The 23,265-nt window shown below is 36.9% G+C and overlaps 1 protein-coding gene across 1 annotated transcript in view; it reads left to right on the top strand.

Annotated features, from left to right (window-relative positions):
* Window positions 1–23,265, top strand: part of DCDC1 (doublecortin domain containing 1) — a 421,814-nt gene that overhangs the window by 252,088 nt on the left and 146,461 nt on the right. The window contains 2 exon segments of the mRNA XM_043516908.1: window positions 804–962; window positions 1,384–1,541. Of these exon segments, the coding sequence (XP_043372843.1) occupies window positions 804–962; window positions 1,384–1,541 (317 nt within the window).

A 23,265-nucleotide genomic window follows, 5' to 3' on the forward strand; every position in this document is an offset into this window, starting at 1 on the left:
AGAAAGAGTGCTAAAATACAATAGCAATAGGTGCTTTATAAATGAAATATATTTTTCATTTATAAAGAAAAAATACCTCAAGAGGTCATCTAATCCAACCCCCTGCTCAAAGCAGGACCAATCCCCAATTTTTGTCCCAGATCCTTAAATGGCTCCCTCAAGGATTGAGCTCACAACCCTGGCTTTAGCAGGCCAATGCTCAAACCACTGAGCTATCCCTCCCCCTCTATGGTCTTAGCTAACTTGATAGGCTAGCAAGGTCAGTAGTAGGCAACTGAATTTTATTGTTGATTAAAAAATAAAATGTAGTCATTTCACAACTCAAAGAGCTTTTTTTCCATCTGAGATGATGGTAAAGCATGTTTGGGTTCATGCCTTTTTGAGAAGTGGCATTCTGCTAATAACTTGTACTTCAGAGGCTAGCTAAATATCATGCTCATATTTAATTACATATAATTACTTAAAGATAGGGATACAATATTCGTTTTAACAGAGAGTAATAAGAAAAACTTAATTCCATTTATGTGGGTATTTCAGTCTTAAAAACTGTCAGTTCATATTCTTAAATTACTCCTTAATCTTTACATAGTGTATTTTTCACTGTGGTACATCTGTAAAAGTAATTATGTAAATTGAATTAGGAAAACCTCATGAAATACAAAGTTATTTATATGCAGTAACTTTGTGATATTGCCTATATCAACCACTCTTCCCATAATTCCTGGTGTGTAGTTTGTTGTAATTCTGCTGATATATCCCAATGTTACTCTTTGTCACTCTTCTGCCTTTGTCCTTTCCTACAGGCTTACCCTGAGTTTGTCCTGACCTACCTAGAGGAGCTAAATGTAAGAGAGGAGGTGACCCAGATGGAACACCAGATCCACCATGGGGCCTGGTCTACAGCTCATCAGGAGATAGAGAGCAGCTCAGCAGAAGAGGTCACTGTACCAAGCCAGAGGCAGGTCAGAGACAGTCTTTTCAAAAATACATTTTTAAAAGAGAGAAGTTACCTCTACCATCTGTATTTGTTTAAATAAATAAACTTATTTGCTTTTGTTAATTTAAAAATGTGAGACAAATACATTTACTATGGCAAGATTTTAATAAATGCAACTTTTTTTTTGTTCCAAACCTTTTACAGTTTGAGCCTCGTTTATTTTATTGAGTGACAATTTATTGAAATTGCACATTCTATATATCTGAAAGAAGTTATAAAAAAAATCACTGCTTCCTTAGATTTCTATTTCTTGATAAATCTTGACATAGTTATTTGGATTTCAACATTTTCTGTTGATCAACAGAAAAAGTACTTACTTGAAAAAGTAGCTACATGGTGTTTTAATTAACAATATATAAATTGCATGATTGTATTTCATTTTTTAGGTTCTGCAAAAAAATGTCAACAATCCCAATCAGAAACAACTTTCAGGTCCTTTGAACGCCCATTTAATGCCTGCAGGTCCCCTAAGGGAGACTATGCAGCTGACAGTCGCACTGGTGAGGAAACTAGAAGAGAAACATCCTAAGGCCTCAGCTCAAAGGTAAGCCACTGACAGAATTGATATTTATTGTTCAATGACATTAGATGTTTTCCTTCAGTTTCATGTAAGATTGATTTCCTGGATATTATTGAAATATCTCAGAAGCCCTCTGGCTTGTAAGCAAACATGGATTTTTTACCAAAATTAATGAAAAGGGGTGACATTTATGTGCATAAAAATTGATGTGTACACCCAGTTTGATAGTAATTGGGGAATTTACTTTTAAATCCTATGCATAAACCTCACAGAACTCAAAGTAATATGACTTCTATTGACGTTATGTGACATGGTTTGTGCCACTAGACTTTTAGGGTTACATGATAAATGTTTCATTATAAACCGGAAATTCAGGCTGAGCTGAAGCATGGCATAGCACATTGGGTCCATAGTCTAAGATTATATTTTGGTTAAAGCTATATCTAAAAAGTAACCTTCTTAGTAACTTGAAATTACAGAGGGAAAGTATAGTAGCAGCTTCAAGCTTCTATAATTAACACAAAATACTTTTTTTTCTTACCTTTATATTTGATAATTCAACCATGTTGAATTATTTTAGAGCAAAATATTAAAAATGATTGGCCTATCATTCAGAAGACCAGTCTAGTAGATTTTCATGGTATTTTTTTTCAATAAAAATTCAATATTGAATTTTAGCAGGTTTTTTTTTTCATATAGCATGTGAACCTTGAAGTAATAGTAAGATTTACAGCATCAGATCAATAATATATGTTTAAAAATTACCTTAGTAGTAGAAATTGTCCCAACTAATTAATAATAATAAAATAATGATAATAAAATAATATAATACAAATAACTCCAAATACTGGGGTATTCAGATTATTGAAGATACCTTAAACTTCTTCCTTTCCAGGAAGTATTGCACATAGATGAATTGCCATTGGTTGATGCTTCGATTTTTCTTCCTGAAAGTGCTGTTTTATAGCCAGTATTTCTGGGAAAAATGTACTATATTAGTTCTAATACTACCTAGTAATTATACAGCTCATCAAAGCACTGAAGAGTTTTAGCAAAATCCATGAGTAATAATGTTCAGCCAAGCTTTAAAGTTAACAATTGTTAATACTATTGTGTTTAAAAGATAAAATGTAAGAGCTCCAAATCAGCTAATACAGACTACACTGGCTCTTTCAAAAATATTTTGAAATGCAAAGTTAAGCCTAACATAACATCATTTATTTATTCTACAAATCTTAGAGTATATATTCCTAGGGTCTTAAGTTAATGTGTGATGTTACAGTGTTACCATGTATTATGTTACATTGCATGTTATGATATGTGCCACATGACCTAAGCACAATGGGAAAAGTTAAGAATAAAGTATACTAACTACGAATTTACATGCTTTGGGGTATTTTTACTGTTTTACTATTGCTAAAATGATCTGGAGGCTAAAGAGCAGCTCTGACAGAACACAGGCTTTGATTCAGAAATGTATCCTTGTAATTAAGACAGCGTATTCTTAACTTTATGAATCTCCTTAATTCCCATGGGATTTATGCATGCTGGAGTGTCTTATTGAGTTGTGATCTTTTGTAATAAGAAGCAAAACACATATTAGTATCTTTAATTTGTAACAATATTATTTTATAGTTAATAACATTCTGGAGTAAAATGTTTAAGTAGGAACAGTACTAGTTCATAAAATGTTTAGGTCACCTTCCTTATCAAACATAGCAAATCCTCTATATTCTCTTCCTCTGCTTTTTTTGGTCCCAATCTGTGATATAGTATTGCTGTAGACTATTAAATATCTGCAGCATTCCACCTAGTTATAGTTTGTAAAACATGTTGAGTATCTTTCCAGAAGACAAATGCTGTAGAAATGTAAGATATTTTATTTAATAAATATATATTTTGTGATTGTGAAAGCCCTACTATGCTTGTATAGCAGTAAAATAGCCTATTCAGATCTATTTATGTAACGGGGAGAAGGGAAGCCACACAAATGAATGAAGTATGCATAGAATAGTTTTTTGTAGAAACCTTATCTACATGTCAGGCCTGAAGTTCTTATTTAGGCAAATTTCTGTACAAGTTTTTCTTTAGGAATGGGCCCAGGAATTTAAGTTAGCACATTCTGGGGTTAGTCACTCCCCTTCATAAACTGTTCAGCTGGTGACCAGCAGGTTTTGGATCCTGCCTATTTAGTGAGCCACCCAGCCCCACCTGAGTTTGGGCTTTGTCAGCTATTGGCTTGAGCAAAAGGGATAGCTGTGTGTAACTGCAGGAAATAAAAACTCTATTATGTTGGTAAATATTTCCTCTTCATAGTTTTGTACTTTAAGGTGAAATTACTTTCCGGATGATCATAGTTCAGAGCTGTTATCACTAAATGATATTTCTCAGGGAGCTGGGGAACAGATTAATTTTCATACGTATAGATTGCCACAAAGTGGGCAGTGAGTATAGCCTCATATTGACAGAACAACTGTCATTTGGATGGCTTTAACTGGGGCAGGCAGAGCTCACCCTTAATGTGGGAATCTGCCATGATAATAATGTCATCAGAGAGAAGTATTTGGGGGCATGTTTAGGATTTATAGACACTGTTGTGTAAAATTGACTGGTCCTTTGGTGGTTTACTTTTTAGACAACCTGTAATAAAGTTGTGTCCTTTTCCAAAAAACTACCATATTATGTCATGCTATGGTAGTGTGTGTGTTGCACATTATTATATTTAGAAAAATATGACAAGACAGGTGATACTATAAGCCTTGAGTAGGGAAAATGGCAAGATATAAGGCTGAAAGAAAAGTAAATGTCTGACACCCATAGTTTTGGGTGTCATCTCACAATCACTGTACTCTGCAACGTTTTATTGTTTTCATTGAGCTATAAAATAGGTTCTACTTACTTGGCTTGGAATTTTCCATGACTAATTAGATTCTAATATTGGGCTCTGAGCTGATATAGCACCTAAGCACATGCATAGTTTTAAAGACGTAATTAAGCCCCAATGACTTCATTAGGATTGAAGCATACACTTAAATGCTTTGCTGAATTGGATACTTCATGGGTACAAGTTTTTGTTAATACAAAATACTAACTAGTTAACAGTATGGATTACTCCTCATTTTTAATGTTATGTCTGGCACTACAGAATTGGGTTGAAATTTGAACCATAATTTGCTTGAATCAGTTCTAAATCCTGGTAGTATATTTTTTTAAAAAAAATTACAATATGTTAAAGGTCATGGGGCAAGTTATAGCACACTCCCAATACTTAGCTGTAATGAAAGAATGCTGTATAATTGAAAATCCTGACAAATAATTTTAGATAACTTGTTCTATAATGGTTTCTATGTCCTTTCATATCACTGATATTGCAAAGTATTGAATAAAATAGCCATTGTCAAAAAGAATATTAGCTGTATATTTGAAGCCAAATATTCAGAGTTGCTGCCATTCACTTTCTTGTGTGTAAGTTCTTAAAGGTTATAATGATGAATGATCAGTCCTGCAGTGGAAGTTAAAGTCACTCAGCACATTGAAGGACTGGGTCCAAAATGAACAGTTATTGGGATAATATTAATGCTTCTTTTGAAGTCAATATAGTGCCATTATAAATCTCACTAAGCAAACCCCTTTTTAAGCAAAATCAATGGGAGTTTGTGTACTACATATATTAAAAATTTGGTATTTCTAGATGTATAGAAAAACAAGTATTATGTCAATATCTAACTGGAATGATCCTTAGTGTAATTGTAGCCGTATTGATCTCAGGATATTAGAGAGACAAGATGGGTGAAGTAACATCTTTTATTGGACCAACTTCTGTTGGTTAGAGAGCTCGAAAGCATGTCTCTGTCACCAACAGAAGTTGGTCCAATTAAAGATATTACCTCGCCCACCTTGTCTCTTGAATTATATACAGCAGATTCAGTATATATTATTTTGTGTAATATAAAAATTAAGTATTTTAGTATTTTACTATTTTATGTATCTACATTTCAACTTTAACACATAAGAATTTTAGAATGAAAAAAGTAAAGGCAAAGATTCTCTTTGAATTTTGTCCAGTCTTCAACAGGAGAATTGCAACGGGAGAAGCTATAATTAGTTCCCCATTGGTTCAAAATCTAGTAGGGAATGTCCTCCTCTGAATCAGTGGGGTCAGAGATAGATGTGTTAGTTGAATATAGCATATTAAGCATTTTAGTGTGGGAAATTTCACAAGTAAAATGAGGAGGAGTATTTAAATTAAACAATTTCAGGCTTTGTGTAAGCTCAAAAACATGGTCTACATCAGTAGGTCTCCAATAAACTAGCTCAGAGAATCCCCTATGTCTGTTCATATGGGATACCTGCGAATTGTGTTATGTACATGTTCTTAGGGATTTGATTTAATATCAGGTAATGGGAAACAAGTTTGTCAGGTTTGCACTGAGATTAGGACTGTTCTCTAGAAGATGTCAAAATCCAGATAGGAAATTAGGATGGCATCCTCTTTCCTACTGGATTAAGGTTAGGATTCACAGGTTAAAGTAAAAATGGCTCAAAAATGTCCTTATCTTCACACCAAACTGAACAAAAGCCACCACAAAAACCTGACAGCCATTCTCGAATCAGTGTGCTATTACTTGCCCCATGAGATCGTGGTAATATGGTCCTGTGATGGAGGGCCCGGTTGGCCCAGTGTGAGGTTGATACACTCCACCACCTAGTTGTCGGTATTCCCTCTTAGATCAGGTAATTGCAGTACAGTAGGCTCCAGACCCCTGGCAGGGCCAAGCAAACAAATAGTCAGTAGCCCCCTGAGTCTCTGGGCTGGGGCCGACAACAACAGTTGGAGTTCTCGTCCTCTGGGTAGGACGGAACAGTGGTCAGCCTGCAGCCCCTGGGCAAGGCTGGGCAAACAATTAGTCTGTAGCCCTGAGCCTCCTGGCTATGGCAGGCAGTAGTAATTGGGGTTCTGGCCACCTGAGTAAGACAGAACAGCAATCAGTGCATAGCCCCTGGGCGGGGCAGGGCAAACAATTAGTCTGTAGCCCCTGAGCCTCCTGGCTGGGGCAAGCAGTTGCAATTGGGGTTCTGGCTCTGGGCAGGGCAGGCCAAACAAACAGTCTATAACCCCTAAACTTCCTGGCTGGGGCAGACAGTAGCAATTGGGGAATCAGCCTCTGGAGCAGGGCAGAACAGTTATCAGTCTGTGGTCCCTGATCCCTCCAAGCTGGGACCGAGAGCAAACAGCAGCCACTCCTAGTGGTCTCTGGGATGTGGTATGGGAACACGGCTCCTTCTGCTCCCGTGGGTTCTGACCCAGAGCCCTATGAAGCTGGGGACTTCTCTGCTAATGATTTAGGCATCGGCTTCTACTACAGCCCCTGGGTCACTATAAGTTGCGTCCCAGGCATCTCTTCGGCTGGCAGCGGCTTGGCATCCCCATCAGTCTCTGCAGTCAGCGAGTTGCCTGTAACATAGTCTGAATCCACTGGCTCTGCTGCTTGGAGCATCACCGGCCCTTCTGGAAAAACCTGCAATATATGTCCTTCCTCCTCCGCAGCCAGCCCCAACTAAGCTGGGCTGTTTCCTTTTATCTGTCTCTCCACCTGCAGCATGCGCAGCAGGGGAAAGGGGATGTGGTATCCTGGGCCCAGAATGATTTGTCCGTCCCGTTGGCCCAGTGCAGGGTTGGTATACCCTGTCACAGGCCCAAACAGAAAAAAAGAAAGCAGCGGCCTTTATCTCATCATCACTAGCAGATGAAATTCCCCATAGAGGGAGATTAGTTCACTTAAAATCATCATTCCATATTTTTTAAAATCTGAAGGTCATATTCTTTCCCTGATACAATAATTCCTTAGTGAGGTTGTGTAACCTTCAGTTGGCATTACAGATGCTATTCTTATCATAATATTCCTATATGAAGCCACAATATAGGGGAAAGGAACAGAAAGAGTCAGGAAGAATGGATCAGGAGAGAGAGGGAGGCAAGGCAATTTCAGTAAACTTTATGCTTAAATCCTAACCCAGCAAAGCACTTAAGCATGTGAATAGTTCCATTGATATTAAATGGGACTAGTCACATGTTTAAAGTTAATCACATGCTTCAGTGGTTTTCTGGACTTGGTCTTACTGAGTCACTCCTCAATCTATAACTACAAAATTGTACATCTAGAACTTAGACCTGACAGTTTCTGAACACTCCAGCAAAGCACTTCAGCACCAGCTTAAAGTTAAGTACATGCTGGAGTGCTTTCTTGGATCTTAGCCAGAGTGCTCAACCCTTAGTAGGCTCTTGTCCTAAAAGAGAGAGGTCTGCTCAATCATCCAGCCAGGTTCAGAGATTAGATTTTTTCAAGATTTATTAGCCTAAAAAAAATTACTGAGGAATAGCCCTAAGGCATTATTCTCCCACTCCCATCAATGACACAGCTACAGATTGGTAGAATTGTTTGTAATAGTTAATAAAATATTTGACTTTGATTCTTCAACAACTGGTAAATTCCAAGTGGTCAAAACATAGATAAGAACCACCATCTATCTCTGTTTTGTAGAATATGTTTACTACATGATGACAGATGAAAAGGTTTTAAGGAGAATGAAATTGAAACCTACTAGATATTTTTGTGTGTGCGCGCAATGGACATAAACAAAAAATATTTCCACATGCCGTACTTCATAAACAATCCTAAACTATGTTTTTTGCATTTTAAAAACCCTACATTTGTTCATTTTAATCACTCTCCTTTAATTTTATTTGTTAAAAATTCTTGTTTTGCTCTTTTATGGGAAAAACATCTTTTCACTGAAATTCAAGTCAATTATTTATGATTTATATGCCATGTAAATGTTGTAAAGGTTAAAGCTTTGAATTGATGACAAATTAGCTTTCATTACATGCTTTAGTTGCATCCTGACAAAATTCTGATCTCTGTATCAGGTAGATATCCAAATTCAATTTTCTGTTCATCACTCAGATTAAATGTTACAAATCACACTAAACAGGGTACAAAGGTACAATAAATGTTGAAGTCTCATGCTCTCCAAGCATTAGGGCATATTTGTTTACATTAGTATATCAACTTGAGCAACTTACCTTTATTTAAATTGAATAGGGGTTATGAGGGAGGACTATAGTAGCCGACAAAGCATGGTGACCCAGCTTGTCACCCAGTGACCTGTGAGAAGGAAATAATGAACTGTGAGTAGCTGTCATCTTAACTGTTCCTGACAGTTTGGCTATGGGCACATCTGTGCTAGTTGCATGGAAAGGCCTTTGTTGTTTTCCCACTAGTGACTTTGCAGACCGCTGTGGGGTTTGCTAGCTGCCCCGCTCCTACACTTCCCCTCCCTTTTTAGTAGGGAGAGCAGCTGCCACTGACAGGGCTGACATTTCTTTTAATGATTTACTTGGCATTTATTCCATTAAAAAGCAAAAATCAAATAAAAAATATTAGAACTTTTGGTTATTGTGATTTTACTGCATGTTTTCAAGTAGGATCTTGCTGCAAATACATCTTTATAACTATGTTTTGCCTTATCTGCATAATCAACTGCTTTATTTGTGTGCTCAGTATTTACTGGCAATCTTCTTCCCTAATACTTTGTCCTATTTAATGATTTTTAAGTCACTAATGAAGCCTTGTTAGTGTTTAACGTTAATATTTTTAGATCATTCAGAGTATCCTTTGACATGTATTTAGAGATAAAATAGGCTCTGGGTTCCTGGTTAAAAATGTTGCTGTGGCTTTTTTTTTTTAAACTGATTCAATCTGACAGGAAACAGCTATTTCTGCTTCTGGACTAACCATAGTATCCCAAGCTTTTTTTGGGCAAAGCAGTGCCAAAACCAAACAAATCTTAGGTAATTTAGCCCAAAATACTAGCATATTAGCATTTTCAACTAGGAGACTGTTTTAAATACAGTACTGCTTATATACAAATAGAGTTCTTAACAGTTGATTTGCAAAAGATAATTGTTACCAAAAAAGTCGTTACTTGCAGAAAAGGAATGATGCTGACCTAGTGACTCATGTGACTCATAATATGTAAGGTATCCACTTTAACAGAGTATAAATGTTGTTCCTGTTGAATCTGTTTAACATACTTGGAGTGGGTAGTTACAAAATGCATTCCAGAAGCATTTATTAATGCTACAAGTGCAGCATACTGGAGTTGAAATAGTCTCTTCTTTCTATTGGTGCTAAATATTTGCATGTTTTGTTGTCTTTTCATGTTCACTGCCAAATTTTGGTTTCTCCAATTAGTTAATTATTCATCAACAAAGACTTCACCATGGTTTTAATCAGGCCAATAAGAAAACATAGGTATGGAAAAAGTACTTCTGAGATAATGTAACAATTACAATATCAATATATAATACATGCACATAGGTTGAAATTCTCTTCACTCATGTAAACCCTCCAGTAATTGGACTTAATATTGGTCAGATGGTAGGGTGGAGGTGTGGAACTGGGGAAGTAAAATCCACATTCCAGCCCAGGGCCAGGGCATAGTGTTACAGCTCAGTCTCCTTTTACATCAGCCTGCAGTTTGTTCTAGAATAGTGGCCTCTATCCACTTGTGTGGGGTGTTAGTCATTAGATGTACTACATAATCACAGGTCCCATTGCTCTAGTGCCATCTTCTGTTCTGGCCTACACAGAGCTTATGTAGAAACCTATTATGGGGAACAGGGGATGTGCAGGCCCCTTGCACAGCTGCTGTGCAGCAAGACATGCATAGTTCAGAGTGCCTTTTAGGTGCCTTTGAACCCAAGTGTCAGAGAGTCATATAATTTTAGGTCAGAAGGGACCACCAGATTATCTAGTCTGATCTCCTGTATATCACAGGCCACCAATACCACCCAGCACTCGCACACTAAACCCAATACTCAAAATTAGACCAAAGTATTATAGCCAACAGGAGAGGCGATATGCCTCCAGTGCCCAAGGCCCTTACAATGGCAGGGAAATGATTAAGTGAGATATATCCAGACAATCCTGGCAAATGATTTCACTAGACCTGCAATAAACACATGCAATTTACACACACACACGTAATACAGCATTTTTATTATTATTGCGGTAGTTCTTAGGCCCCTACCAAGATTAGCTTTCCAGTATGCCGGGCACTGTACATTCACCTAAAGAAGACAGGCATAGAGAGGAGAAGTGACCTTCCCAACTCATATAGCAGGTCGGGGCAGAGCCAGGAATGAACCTTGGTGTCCTGACTCTCAGTCCAGTGTCCTCTCCACTAGACCACACTGCCCACTAAGTTAATACACTTCTTGAACCAAATCTTTTTTGCTAGAATAGAATAGCCAGGAAATATGTAGATTGTTCACACTCATACACACACCATTCAGCTCAAAAACAGTTTCTGAAGTAAAAGTGAATATATTGACAAAGAACTGAAATGGTAGATTATTTTTGCCCTGATGGCAGTTGAGGCTGCTGTGCAGCAAAGAGCTATTTTCAGACATCAGTCTACTACTTCTACCAACAACAAATGCTAATAAAAATATAAAAAGACATAAATACTGACTGAAATCATGGAGAGGACTGTTTTATGTACATAAATGTGCATCAAGTAGTAGAACTTTGCTTAGCTTTTGCAAACCATAGTGTTTGATTTATTCCCCATTAAATATATTTCACTGGGTAAATGGAGTGCTTTCAGTATTTTGTAAAAATATTTGTGAAAAATAGCTCTTTTGCATGCTACAAAGTAGTAGAGAAAGAGGGTAGCCCTAGTACTTCTGAAAAGAAGGATATTACTGCTCCTATATGCACTGTTCATGTTTAGTTTTTTTCAAAACATTACTTTTCTTGTGATATTTAATAACTCTCTATTTTGTTACCATAAGGATTTTAGTAAACTCAAAAAATGTAGGTTCCTGCTTCTCTGCTAAGGTTCTAGACTGGGATTTAGTGGCATTCAAATCTCTGCCTAGCTATGTGCCTGCAATGGAAGAGAGCCCATTAGTCCCCTGACTGACTGAGTTGTCCCTCCTTCTGAGGAAGATTTAATGTGAGCTGCCAGTCTTTATTTGGGGGTGAGAGACTGGGAGGACAGGGAATGGGGTGGATTTTGTTTGATTGGATGGATTGGATTGCTTTTGTGGGTGTCAGAGTTTGGTTACCATGTTTGTGCTGTGGTAGTAATAGGCTTCTAGGCATATTCTAGTTCTAGCTAATTACAAAATTTGAGTTTCGGAAGGAATTTCTAGAATGTCCAGTAGATTATGGTGATTTTTTTCTTAGCACTTGATTTTGTCATTAGTGGTATATCTCTGTTTCGAGTTTAGTCAGATGGGATTGAGGAATATTTATTGTTTTTGCCACAGTTTGAGTGGCAGGAGTCCTTGGTTGTGATACTTTTTGTCTAACATTTATCTGAAAATGGAGCACAGAGCCAGGAGCTCAGTAGGGACTATTAGGATGCATGGACGAACTTTACAATTTGGCCAAATTGAAGTCACACATCATGTAAGAATAAATCGTCTCTCAAGGAATGATTTGCTGATGGATTTTCATTTGGGGACCACATTCTTTTTTTTGTTTCAGGGCTCTGTAATGATTTATTCACATCAAGGCCTGAATGGACCTATTATTAAAACAAGAAATGACTGCTTTTGCAAGGTTTTCTGGTATGGTTTTGTTTTGGTTTGTAAATCTATGGCACAAAAGTTCTAGTCAATATTGAAAAAAGTTAAAAATGATGGGAGATTTTATTCACAGGCCACATGGAGAAAGACTCAAAGAACTCTTATTATCACCCTACTAAGCACTTACTGTCTTGAGGAAACATTGGAGTGAAACAATCCTTATTAACTTTATCCCTGTTTAAAACATTTGATGATTGATAGCTTACTTCTAAAGTTAAATTCTCAAAGAAGGTGACAGCAGCCAAACTTTTTATAGCAACTATGATGGTGCGCCAATCAGGCTGGCTTCAGTCGAGGGATGTAAAATATTAATAAGTCAATTTTAAAGTATTGTACATCTTGTTATGAACTCAAAATATGAAAATTTTCAAAGATCAGTTCATAGGGTACACATTTTTGAAGCAAAATGAGCCTATTTCTAGGTAAATATACCTAGTTTTTTACATAAAATGTCAACTTTCCCTTTTTTCCAAGTGTTTTCAATGCAAATATAGCTATTTTGCCAAATTGTGAACAGAGTGAAATCTGCAGGGTTGTAAAAACCTAAAATGAAACTACAAGGATTCTTATGCAGAATTCAACATATTAAAATTGTAAGTTTTACAAAGCTGAACTCTACATTTTTCAGGCCAACATTTGTCCTAAGATAAAAGAACATAAGAACAGCCATACTGGGTCAGACCAAAGGTCCATCTTGCCCAGTATCCTGTCTTCCGATAGTGGCCAATGCCAGGTGCCCCAGAGGGAATGAATAGAACAGGTAATCATCAAGTGATCCATCCCCTGTCACCCATTCTCAGCTTCTGGCAAACAGAGGCTAGGGACACCAGCCCTAGCTAATAGCCATTGATGGCCCTATCCTCCATGAATTTATCTAGTTCTTTTTTGAACCCAGTTATACTTTTGGCCTTCACAACGTGCTCTGGCAAGGAGTTCCACAGGTGGACTGTGCGTTGTGTGAAAAAATACTTCGTTTGTTTTAAACCTGTTGCCTATTAATTTAATTTGGTGGCCCTAGTTCTTGTGTTATGAGAAGGAGTAAATAACACTTCCTTATTTACTTTTGCCACACCAGTCATGATTTTATAGACCTCTATCATATCCCCCTTAATGTCTCTTTTCCAAGATGAAAAGTCCCATTCTTATTAATCTCACCTCATATGGCAGCCGTTCCATACCCCTAATCATTTTTGTTGCCCTTTTCTGAACCTTTTCCAATTCCAGTAGATCTTTTTTGAGATGGAGTGACCACATCTGCATACAGTATTCAAGTTGTGGGCGTATCATGGATTTATATAGAGGCAATATGATATTTTCTGTTTTATTATCTATCCCTTTCTTAATGATTCCCAACACTCTGTTCACTTTTTTGACTGCCACTGCACATTGAGTGGATGTTTTCAGAGAACTATCCACAATGACTCCAAGATCTCGTTCTTGAGTGGTAATAGCTAATTTAGACCCCATCATTTTATATGTATAGTTGGGATTATGTTTTCCAATGTGCATTACTTTTCATTTATCAACATTGAATTTCATCTGCCATTTTGTTGCCCAGTCACCCAATTTTGAGAGATCCTTTTCAAGCTCTTTGCAGTTTGCCTGGGACTTAACTACAGTATCTTGAGTTAAGATCTGCAAATTTTCCCACCTCACTGTTTACCCCTTTTTCCAGATCATTTATGAATATGTTAAATAGGATTGGGCCCAGTACAGACTCCTGGGGGACACCACTATATATCTCTTTCCTTTTTGAAAACTGACCATTTATTCCTACCTGTTTTTTTCCTATCTTTTAACCAATTACCAATCCATGAGAGAACCTTCCCTCTTATCCCATGACTGCTTACTTTGTTTAAGAGCCTTTGGTGAGGGACCTTGTCAAAGGCCTTCTGAAAATCTAAATACATTATATCCACTGGATCCCGCATGTCCACATGCTTGTTGACCCCCTCAAAGAATTCTAGTAGATTGGTGAGGCATGATTTCCCTTTACAAAAAGCATGTTGACTGTTCCCCAACAAATTATGATCATCTATGTGAATGACAATTTTGTTATTTACTATAGTTTCAACCAGTTTGCCTGGTACTGAAGTCAGGTTTACTGGCCTATAATTGCCGGGATCACCTTTGGAACCCTTTTTAAAAATTAGCGTCACATTAGCTATCCTCCAGTCATTTGGCACAGGAGCTGATTTAAATGATAGTTTACACACTACAGTTAATAATCCTGCAATTTCACATTTGACCTCCTTCAGAACTCTGGGGTGAATACTATCTGGTCCTGGTGACTTATTACTGGTTAGTTTATCAACTTGTTCCAAAACCTCCTCTAATGACACCTCAATCTGGGACAGTTCCTCAGATTTGTCACCTAAAAAGAATAGCTCAGATTTGGGAATCTCCCTCAGATCCTCAACCGTCAAGACCGATGCAAAGAATTCATTTAGTTTCTCCTCAATGGCCTTATCATCTTGAGTGCTCCTTTAGCATCTCGATCAGCCAGTGGCCCCACTGGTTGTTTAGCAGGCTTCCTGCTTCTGATATACTTAAAAAAAATTTGCTATTACTCTTTGAGTCTTTGGCTAGCTGTTCTTCAAATTCTTTTTTGGCCCTCCCAGTTACATTTTTACACTTTATTTGCTGGGGTTTATGCTCCTTTCTATTTTCCTCACTAGGATTTAAGTTCCAATTTTTAAAGGATGCCTTTTTGCCTCTCACTCCTTCTTTTATTTTGTTGTTTAGCCATGGTGGCTCTTTCTTGGTTCTCTTACTATGTTTTTTAATTTGGGGTATATATTTAGGTTGAGCCTCTATTATGGTGTCTTTAAAACGTTTCCATGCAGCTTGATGGGATTTTACTTTTGGTGTTGTACAATTTAATTTCTGTTTAACTAACCTCCTCATTTTTCTGTAGTTCCCCTTTCTGAAATTAAATGCTACAGTGCTGGGCTGCTGTGGTGTTTTCCCCGCCACAGGGATGTGTGAAGCTTCAGTTGATTTAAAGCATTCGGTCCTATATTTTTAGTCCATCTTTTTTCTATTTTTATCTTGTTAAAGTATTAATCCATTTGTTCAGCAGATTCTAGTACTGGGAGTAGAAGAAGGAAATAGACAGAACCAATTCACATGTAAGATTCACCCCTTTAGAAATCTGTAAAATAAACCAAGGATAAAAATCTTCTCATATCTTATTAAAACGTTTACTTTTTTTTCTAGCATCAGAGTACAATTTTGCAAGTATCAGACCAAGAACAAAGCAAATCTATTGAAGCCGTAGACAGGACTCATAGATGCATTCTCAGTGGATTCCTAGACACCTTAATTTATGCAAAATTTGTTTACTTATGATTTTTCTTGCAAATTAACATAAACAAATACTTGGGAAATGTGAGGCTATTTCAGTCATTAATTTCAAGTACCCAAAAGACATCTATCTTAATCTAATTTCATGTATTTAGAAGGTGTTTATCACTGTGGTACCTAAGCATAAGAAATGAATGAGTTAAAAGAATGAGCTTTGAATGAACGCAGCAGGAAATGAGACACAGACAATATAACTGTGGTATAAGCGAAGGTCACAGCTTTTATTTGATGCTGAATACATTAGAACTGGGAAGACAACAAGGATTCTTAATCAACTAAAGCATGACAATACAAATTGGGCCTATATGGTAAATCTTATTGACCAGCATAAATCGGGGGAGGTGCTGCCGGTCACTTCCAGTCACCATGCCACAGGACTAAACCCACTGTTAAAATCTTACACTCAACCCTTTTCCTCACAAGTGAGCTTAAGGGCTCACATAAGTGATAGCCCAGTCTGCACTTAACTTAAAACCCTGTTAGGTGCCAGTCAAACTTCAGGACCTAAGCTATCTCTTTTCTCAGCATGGTACTTGGGATTAAAATAAATAAATGGATCCTTCGGCTAAAAGTAGCATGCTGGCCACACATCAGAAGTCATGGGAGTAGTACATCTCCATATTAACAGTAAAGCCAAGCCTATTGAATGGTTTGGGTAAGGTGAAAAACCTCTATTGCTTGGCCAGTCAGCATCAGAGAAATTTCCTTCTGAACCCATAACAGACCTAAACAATCCAGAAAACCTGGCAATACCAGAAAATGAACACCTGCAGCCAGCATAAAAAATAAAAGGCATAAATGAGAGGAAGACAGAGTAAAGCTCCAGGCCAAAGGTTAAGATCACTTGTCTAGAGCTGCTGCTAAGCTGTAAGAAAGAGGGGGCAGTCTCCAACCAGCTACCTGCACTGTCCGAAACCAGACCAGTGGCAGCGGTGAGATAATGAGGGTAAAAGGACCCACCCCTACCTGAGGGGCTGATAGGCAACATATAGAGTGGGCAGCAACCAATCAGCCCCTTTGTAGCCCCAAAACTGGTCAATGGCAAAGGTAGGGCAGTGATAAGTGGACGCCCAGGAAATGAGGGAGTCCTTCCTTTAGCAGGGACTGCAGGATGTCCATCGCCTTTCATCTCATCTAAATCCACTATCCCCACCCAAGACAACCAAAGTTAGGGAGGAGAACATTCTAAACCACTTACAATTTATTTTGAAAAGCTACAGATAACAATGGAGATATCAGATGATTAGAGAACAGCAAATGTGGTACTAATTTTTAAACCGAGAGAGGAATAAGCCTGGATAGTAATTGTCAAGAAGTCTAACTTTTTTTGGTAAAATAAAAAAAGTGTTCAGCAAAAGATTACAAAACATGTAGAATATAATGGTATCATGAGTAACAAGCACAATGTTTTTATGAAGGACAAATTGTGTCAGGCAAGTTTGACTGCTCTTTTAGATAGAATTTCAAGTGAATGAATAGAGTGAATGGAATGCAGTAAATGTTATATTGTTAGATTTTAGAGTAGCATTTGGCTCAGTGTCTCATGAAAGCCTTCTGTCAAACTTAATTCATATTATCTTGGATATGAACACTGTCCCAGGACATGTTAACAAATTCTTTATTTTAAACTGCATCAAATGGAGAAAGGAAAAAAATAAAATAAGACAACAGACAATTTCAGGATTTGTTTCAGGATCTCTTTGAAGGTGACACAAAGTCATTACTGTGAGACTACCAGATAAAATATAATAAAAATTTGTTATAAAAATAAAAATAAAAAATAAAAATAATAAAAAACACTCCTTCAAGGGAATACTGCCTGGACAGCCTGGCTCCTTCTAGGCCTCTGTGTGGTCTGAGAGACATATACTATTTATACACACCCATCTTTCCCAACAGGCTTTGCTACATGTAAATAGCAATGCATCAAGTTATTGGGATGCAGCTAGTGGATTACCTGATTACCAGAAATATACATACAAATCTAGGGAGCTGAGAGAATAGCATGCAAAAAATATTGGGTTGGAAGTGTTGAATTATGAGGAAAGATTGAAAGCACTAAATATGTACAGTGTACAAATGACTAAAGGAAGTAAGAGAATAGCGTACAAACACTTAAAACATGTAAACTTCAAAAAGTAGGAGGACCTATTTACAGTGGTTCAAAGAGGTAGAACTAGAGTAGATGAATACAATTGAAGAAAGTAAAAATGTAGCCTGAATAATAGGAAAAGCTTTCCGACAATGAGATATATTAGACCGAGGATTAGTTACATGTTCCCATCTTAAAGGAGTTGTTCCTTTATCCTGCAGATGACTGTGGGCTCTATCAAGCAGTATTTTACTGATCAGATAATTTTTCCTACATGATTAGATGCATACATTTGCTGCCTGCATATCTCTGGAATGCATAGCACAATAATTTTATGTGAGGAATTTGGCTGACCGTGGTTTTTAATATATTTTTCAAGTAGAACAAACAGAACTCTTTTTTAGGCTGCCTCTGATACCATGGAAATCTTAACTTTGAGCTGTATGTTGTACACCATTTTGCATCAACAACAACAACAAATAATCATCTTTAATGTGAAATGGAGACGAACAGATTGGTTTCATAATGTAGTAGTCTGAGGGAAGTGTCTCCAAAGAGAATATTCATGCCAATAGTTCCAATGCTAACAAGTGGCCTTAAGGCTTTGTACCATCCTCCTCCTCTCCCCCCACATTGGTAACCATTGATAGTTACTTCCATCTCCCTGCGATTTTGTGTACAAACGCAATGGCTAAGATAAAGTAACAAACAAACAAACAAAAATCCCCCAAGAAGATACCTTTCAGAGACCAGAATATTAGCTTTGTATGGTGTTGGAGAGCAACTCCAGACTCCAGCAACAATACTAGCGATTAATTTGTAATTGTGTGTTGCCCTCTGCTCTTCTAGCCATCTGCAGATGATGAAATGGTTGTGAACAGTAAGAAACAGGGAGGGAAACCAATGACAGATTGAGATTTCCATCCTTGCTATGCATGATCTGTTCTCTTGCATTCATATTCATAGAACCATAGAATTAGAGATTAGGTTTGCTAGACCGTCTTCCAGCCATTGCAGGATTGTTTCCTGCACTATATTTTTTCTAGTGCATTGCCAGTTTTAAAGGATTCAAGCAATGGAGTTCCATGGTTAAATAATCCTCACTATTAGGAATATTTTTCTGACATTCAGCCAAAAAATGTCTTTTGTTCAATTTTCTCCCATCACTCCTTTTTGTAGCACACTGGAGCACCCTGAATAATTTTCTCTCTCTCTCCTGGGTTTGCACCTTTTAAATATCATAGACAAATATATATCCCACTTGAGTTAGTGCTGAAGTTATATATGTTTTATTCTACTCATTCTTTCCTTTTAACTCAATCATTTTTCTTGTTTTATTCTGAACTTCCAATTTATTTCCAAAATTGAAGATGCCCTGAATTATATGCAGAAGTTATGCCAGTGCTTTATAGAAAAAAATGATCACCTTCCTAGTAAATAATGTGTGCCCCTTATCAGTTTATGCACCTCAAATCATTGTCATAGGTTAGAATTTTCGAAAGCACCCAAGTTCCATTTTCAAAAGTAATTTAAGCACTTAGGAGCCTAAGTCCTGTTTACTTTTTATGAGAATAAAGGTATGTCTACACTGCAATAAAAAACCTATGGCACAAAGTCTCAGAGCCCAGATCAGCTGACTTGGGCTCTTTGGGTTCCGTCTGCAGGGCTATAAAATTGTAGTGTACACATTTTGGCTTGGGCTCTGAGACCCACAGGGCATCAGCTGCCTTTGCTACAATTTTATAGCTCTGCAGCTGGAGCCCCACTGAGAGTCAGTGCCACAGGTTTTTTATCGCTTACCCTTAAGCTCCTAAATGTCTAAATCGGTTTTGAAAATGGAACTTAGGCTCACACACCATATAGGCACTTTTGAAAATTTGACCATATATCTCATTGCTTTTAAATGCATTTCTTATTGCTTTTGAAAACTGTATCCCCAGTCCCTTTGTAATGTATCTCTCTCATTTAGTATAATCTATAAATATAGTTTGTCATGTTAACGTCTTCTTCCAGACTATCAAATATGTTAAATAATAATAGGTGTGATATTGATCTCTGAAACATCTCCATTAGAAACCTCTGCCCAGCAGAATTGTTTATTGTTGTCCTTTATTGTTACATTTTATTTATGGTTATTATTATTATTACTATTATTATTGTTATTTATATTGCAGTAATACCTAGAAGACCCAATCTGTGATCAGGGACCTATTGTGTTAGGTGCTATGATTTTTATGTTATCAAGAATAATATTCTGTTTTTAATCTACAGTATATGTTTTCAGCACATTTGGGTTTGCTTTCATCATAACTCCAACTAAAGATCACAATGAGGATGTGTTTTAGGTGCAGTTAGTAGGGAACTCTAAGTATGACTTACTGACTGCATTTGACTCCGTACCATGTAATGTTAGACTTGTTGGAGTGAGTCACAGTGAATATTACTCATTACATTTTATCCAACAAAAACTGTTAGAGATAATGTAAAGTTGGCTGACAGGTTTGGGTATAAAGTTTTGATTGTTCGTAGAATTTGCCTATTTAAAATGTGTAGTTTAAAGATTCCAGGATTTTCCTGTCTCACATAACTCTGCAACTCAAAAGTAAATTTACATTCTTGAAATACTGATTCCATTTAGTTTTCAGATTTTGCTATTCTTCTACAGTTCAGTCAAAGTTCTGAGAGAACAATAATTTTGATCTTTTCTTCTCCACTTCATTCCATATAATGCCTTAGAGTCTCTCTAAGGATGTTGGAGTTTCACGTGGGATGTCAAGATTTCTTGATATTATTGACCCAACTTTTCCAGCTCACAGCTGTTCATAGTATATTCTCTGAGCTCTGGGAACAAGCTAGGTCATGGCTTTGGTTATATTGAGTTTTTCTTTATATTATTGTTAGAAAATAACATTGAATCTAGAATTTAGCATGTGATAGTTAGCACCCATTTTAAACTATGGGAACCTAACAAAGATTTAGGTTAAAACATAGCTACAGGGTCAGACCTACAAACAGATGAATGCTATCATTGGGGGAACTTATCATCTTGCAGGATCCAGCCCTAAAGATGAGCTCTCGAGAGTTACTCTGCATCTGGCAGGATCAGGCCCTTAAATTGCCAAGATAAAACTAACACATGTATGTTCCATTTTGTTGTCATTTTGAAGCTATAGTATAGCTAGCACATTTGCCAAGGCTCATGTCAGACTTGAGATACACAAACTGTGTATGTACCTGCAGCCCATCACATTTTCATGTGTAGGTAAGTGTTTGAGAATAAAAATTGAGTAGGTGTAATGCAGTTTTTCAGTTTGTGCATTCAGATCCAGGGTTTTATGGGAGCAATAGGTGTAAGCTCGTTTTACATGACTCTTACCACTTAATGTAAATTGACTGAAATGTGGGTCTATTCAAGGCAGCCAGAGGGACATTTTCAAAATGTCACAATGGCACTTGAAGATGAAGCACAAACTCTCCATGGAAATACATATAACATCAATTCAAAATATAAAATATAAATTCTCTGTTTTGTCTGTAATTCTACTTTTCATTGTCTCTCTGTGGATAGTTCAAATTGATCCTTACTTTGGCCCCATTTTTGCTGAAATCCATGTTTTCATAATTTATCATTTCTTGCCTCAGCTATTGCAGTTCCCTCTTTTACGGTCATTCTAACTTTCTTCTCCTCAAATTTCGGGGAATTCACAGTGCTGAAACCATATTACTCTGCATTCCAAAAAGGAGGATTGACACCCTCATTGGGTCATAATCAATCACTGACTCAACTTTATGATTTCTCTCTTGGTTTTCACAAGTCTCCATGAATTTGCACACTCTATTTCTCTGAGTTTATAGTATCTTAACTTCCTCACACTAGTCCTCTTCTTTCTCCCGGTTAAAGGGATTGGTCTTTCACTTATGCTTTGCTATCTATTGTGAGTTCTCTGTTTGAATTATTTATTGCTCTTTTTCCTCAAATCTCATCTTAAAATTTGCTTATTTGCTTTAGCCTATTTTGATATTAAACACCAGTACTTTCTGTTTTGCCTACTACTTATTTCCCCTCAACACTTATTGGCAAGAATGTTTATTTGCATGTTTACATTCTAGCTTTCTTTTTTCCTCCAGCTTTGTATTTCACTTGAGGAGATGATGTTCAGTAGCAGCATATTACTACTCTTTCATACATGGTCAACACAAAAACTCTGAGCATTTTTAGCATCTAGCATTTTTAGATTTAATTTCTCTTTACTTGGCTTTTTATAAAGTACATTTAAAAAAAACCTGGAAAACTGGAGCACCAGCTCCTCAATAACCTGTTGCCAGTCCCCCCAAAACTGAGGAAGTTAGGATCCAGAAACTTTGTGCTTGAGACACACATCTGGCACATTCTTAAAATGACAAAAACAAAAATATGACACCTTTGTGCTGACTCACACAAACTAAGCTTTTATTGAAGCTTGTCACATGATTTTTAATAAAACCAACATTTTATATTGTAAAACACTGGTAACAACACATGACATTGGCATCATAAAAGTATTTCTTTTTGATGGACCTCTTTATCACAGAGATAGTAGATTAGCATACGATAAGGCATATAGTCATATTTTATGCACTAAAGCAAATCCACATTAGATATTTTGTGAATTCTGCCAAGGTTATATTTTAAAAGTACATGTATTTCTCATGAAGAAGCTTTTCTTTTCTCATTGACTTTAACAGAATGGACCTCAGTTTAATGCTTCATCCAAAGAAGGCATCTCTGCTGCCCTCCCCCTACTAGCTCTGCACTGTTTTTAACATGAAGACTATTGTGGTTATTCCAATCCAGTTAAAATACTTCACAATAAATCTTGCAGTGCAAACATAATTAATCCGTAATAAATACAGTGGAGGTTATTCAGAAAAATGCATAAAATTTGTGTCTTTGTATATGTTTGTGTGTTTATTATATTATTATAACAAACCATTTCATTTATCAAGTTATTGGATGTTAATACAGATTTTTAAAACTAGTCCTGATGTGTTCTTTGGCAGGTACTCAGTTTGCCAATTCCTAAAAATATATGGTGCTGTCACATGGTTTTTAATATTTCTGCAGCATGAAAACTGGTAGGGCCTGGACTGGTGGTGTAGAAGCAGCCCAGTATGCTACCATATGAAGCTATCAGTGTTCAGAACCTGATTTCATCATTTATTCCTGAACCAGTTGGGACTAGGAGTTCTATGGAGGCATCCTAGCCAACGCAGGAAGGAAGCACCTCTCATCTCTCAGCAGGAACTCCTGTCTGTTTTAGAAGCAGGACCAATAGGTTTTCAAAGGAGTCTAGAGGAACAGTACTGAAAAAAAAGGTGGAGGAGTAAAAGGAAAAATATACATTTGCTCATGTTTTGAGGGAGATAGGAATCCTGGGAACAAAAAAAGAACTCCACTAGAGAAAAGGAAATACAAAAACTGTCATGAGGGGAAATAATCTATCTATCTATCTATCTATCTATCTATCTATCTAAGTATAAAGTACTGTTGTGGTAATGTGTGTCTCTGTCTGAAAGCTGAATAACTATCAAACAGCTCTAGTATATCTAGCTAAGTGTTTCTATCATAATCCTCTGGTTCCAGTTTTTCA

This window comes from Dermochelys coriacea, chromosome 6 (genome assembly GCF_009764565.3).
Source record: "Dermochelys coriacea isolate rDerCor1 chromosome 6, rDerCor1.pri.v4, whole genome shotgun sequence".
Lineage (NCBI taxonomy): Eukaryota > Metazoa > Chordata > Testudines > Dermochelyidae > Dermochelys > Dermochelys coriacea.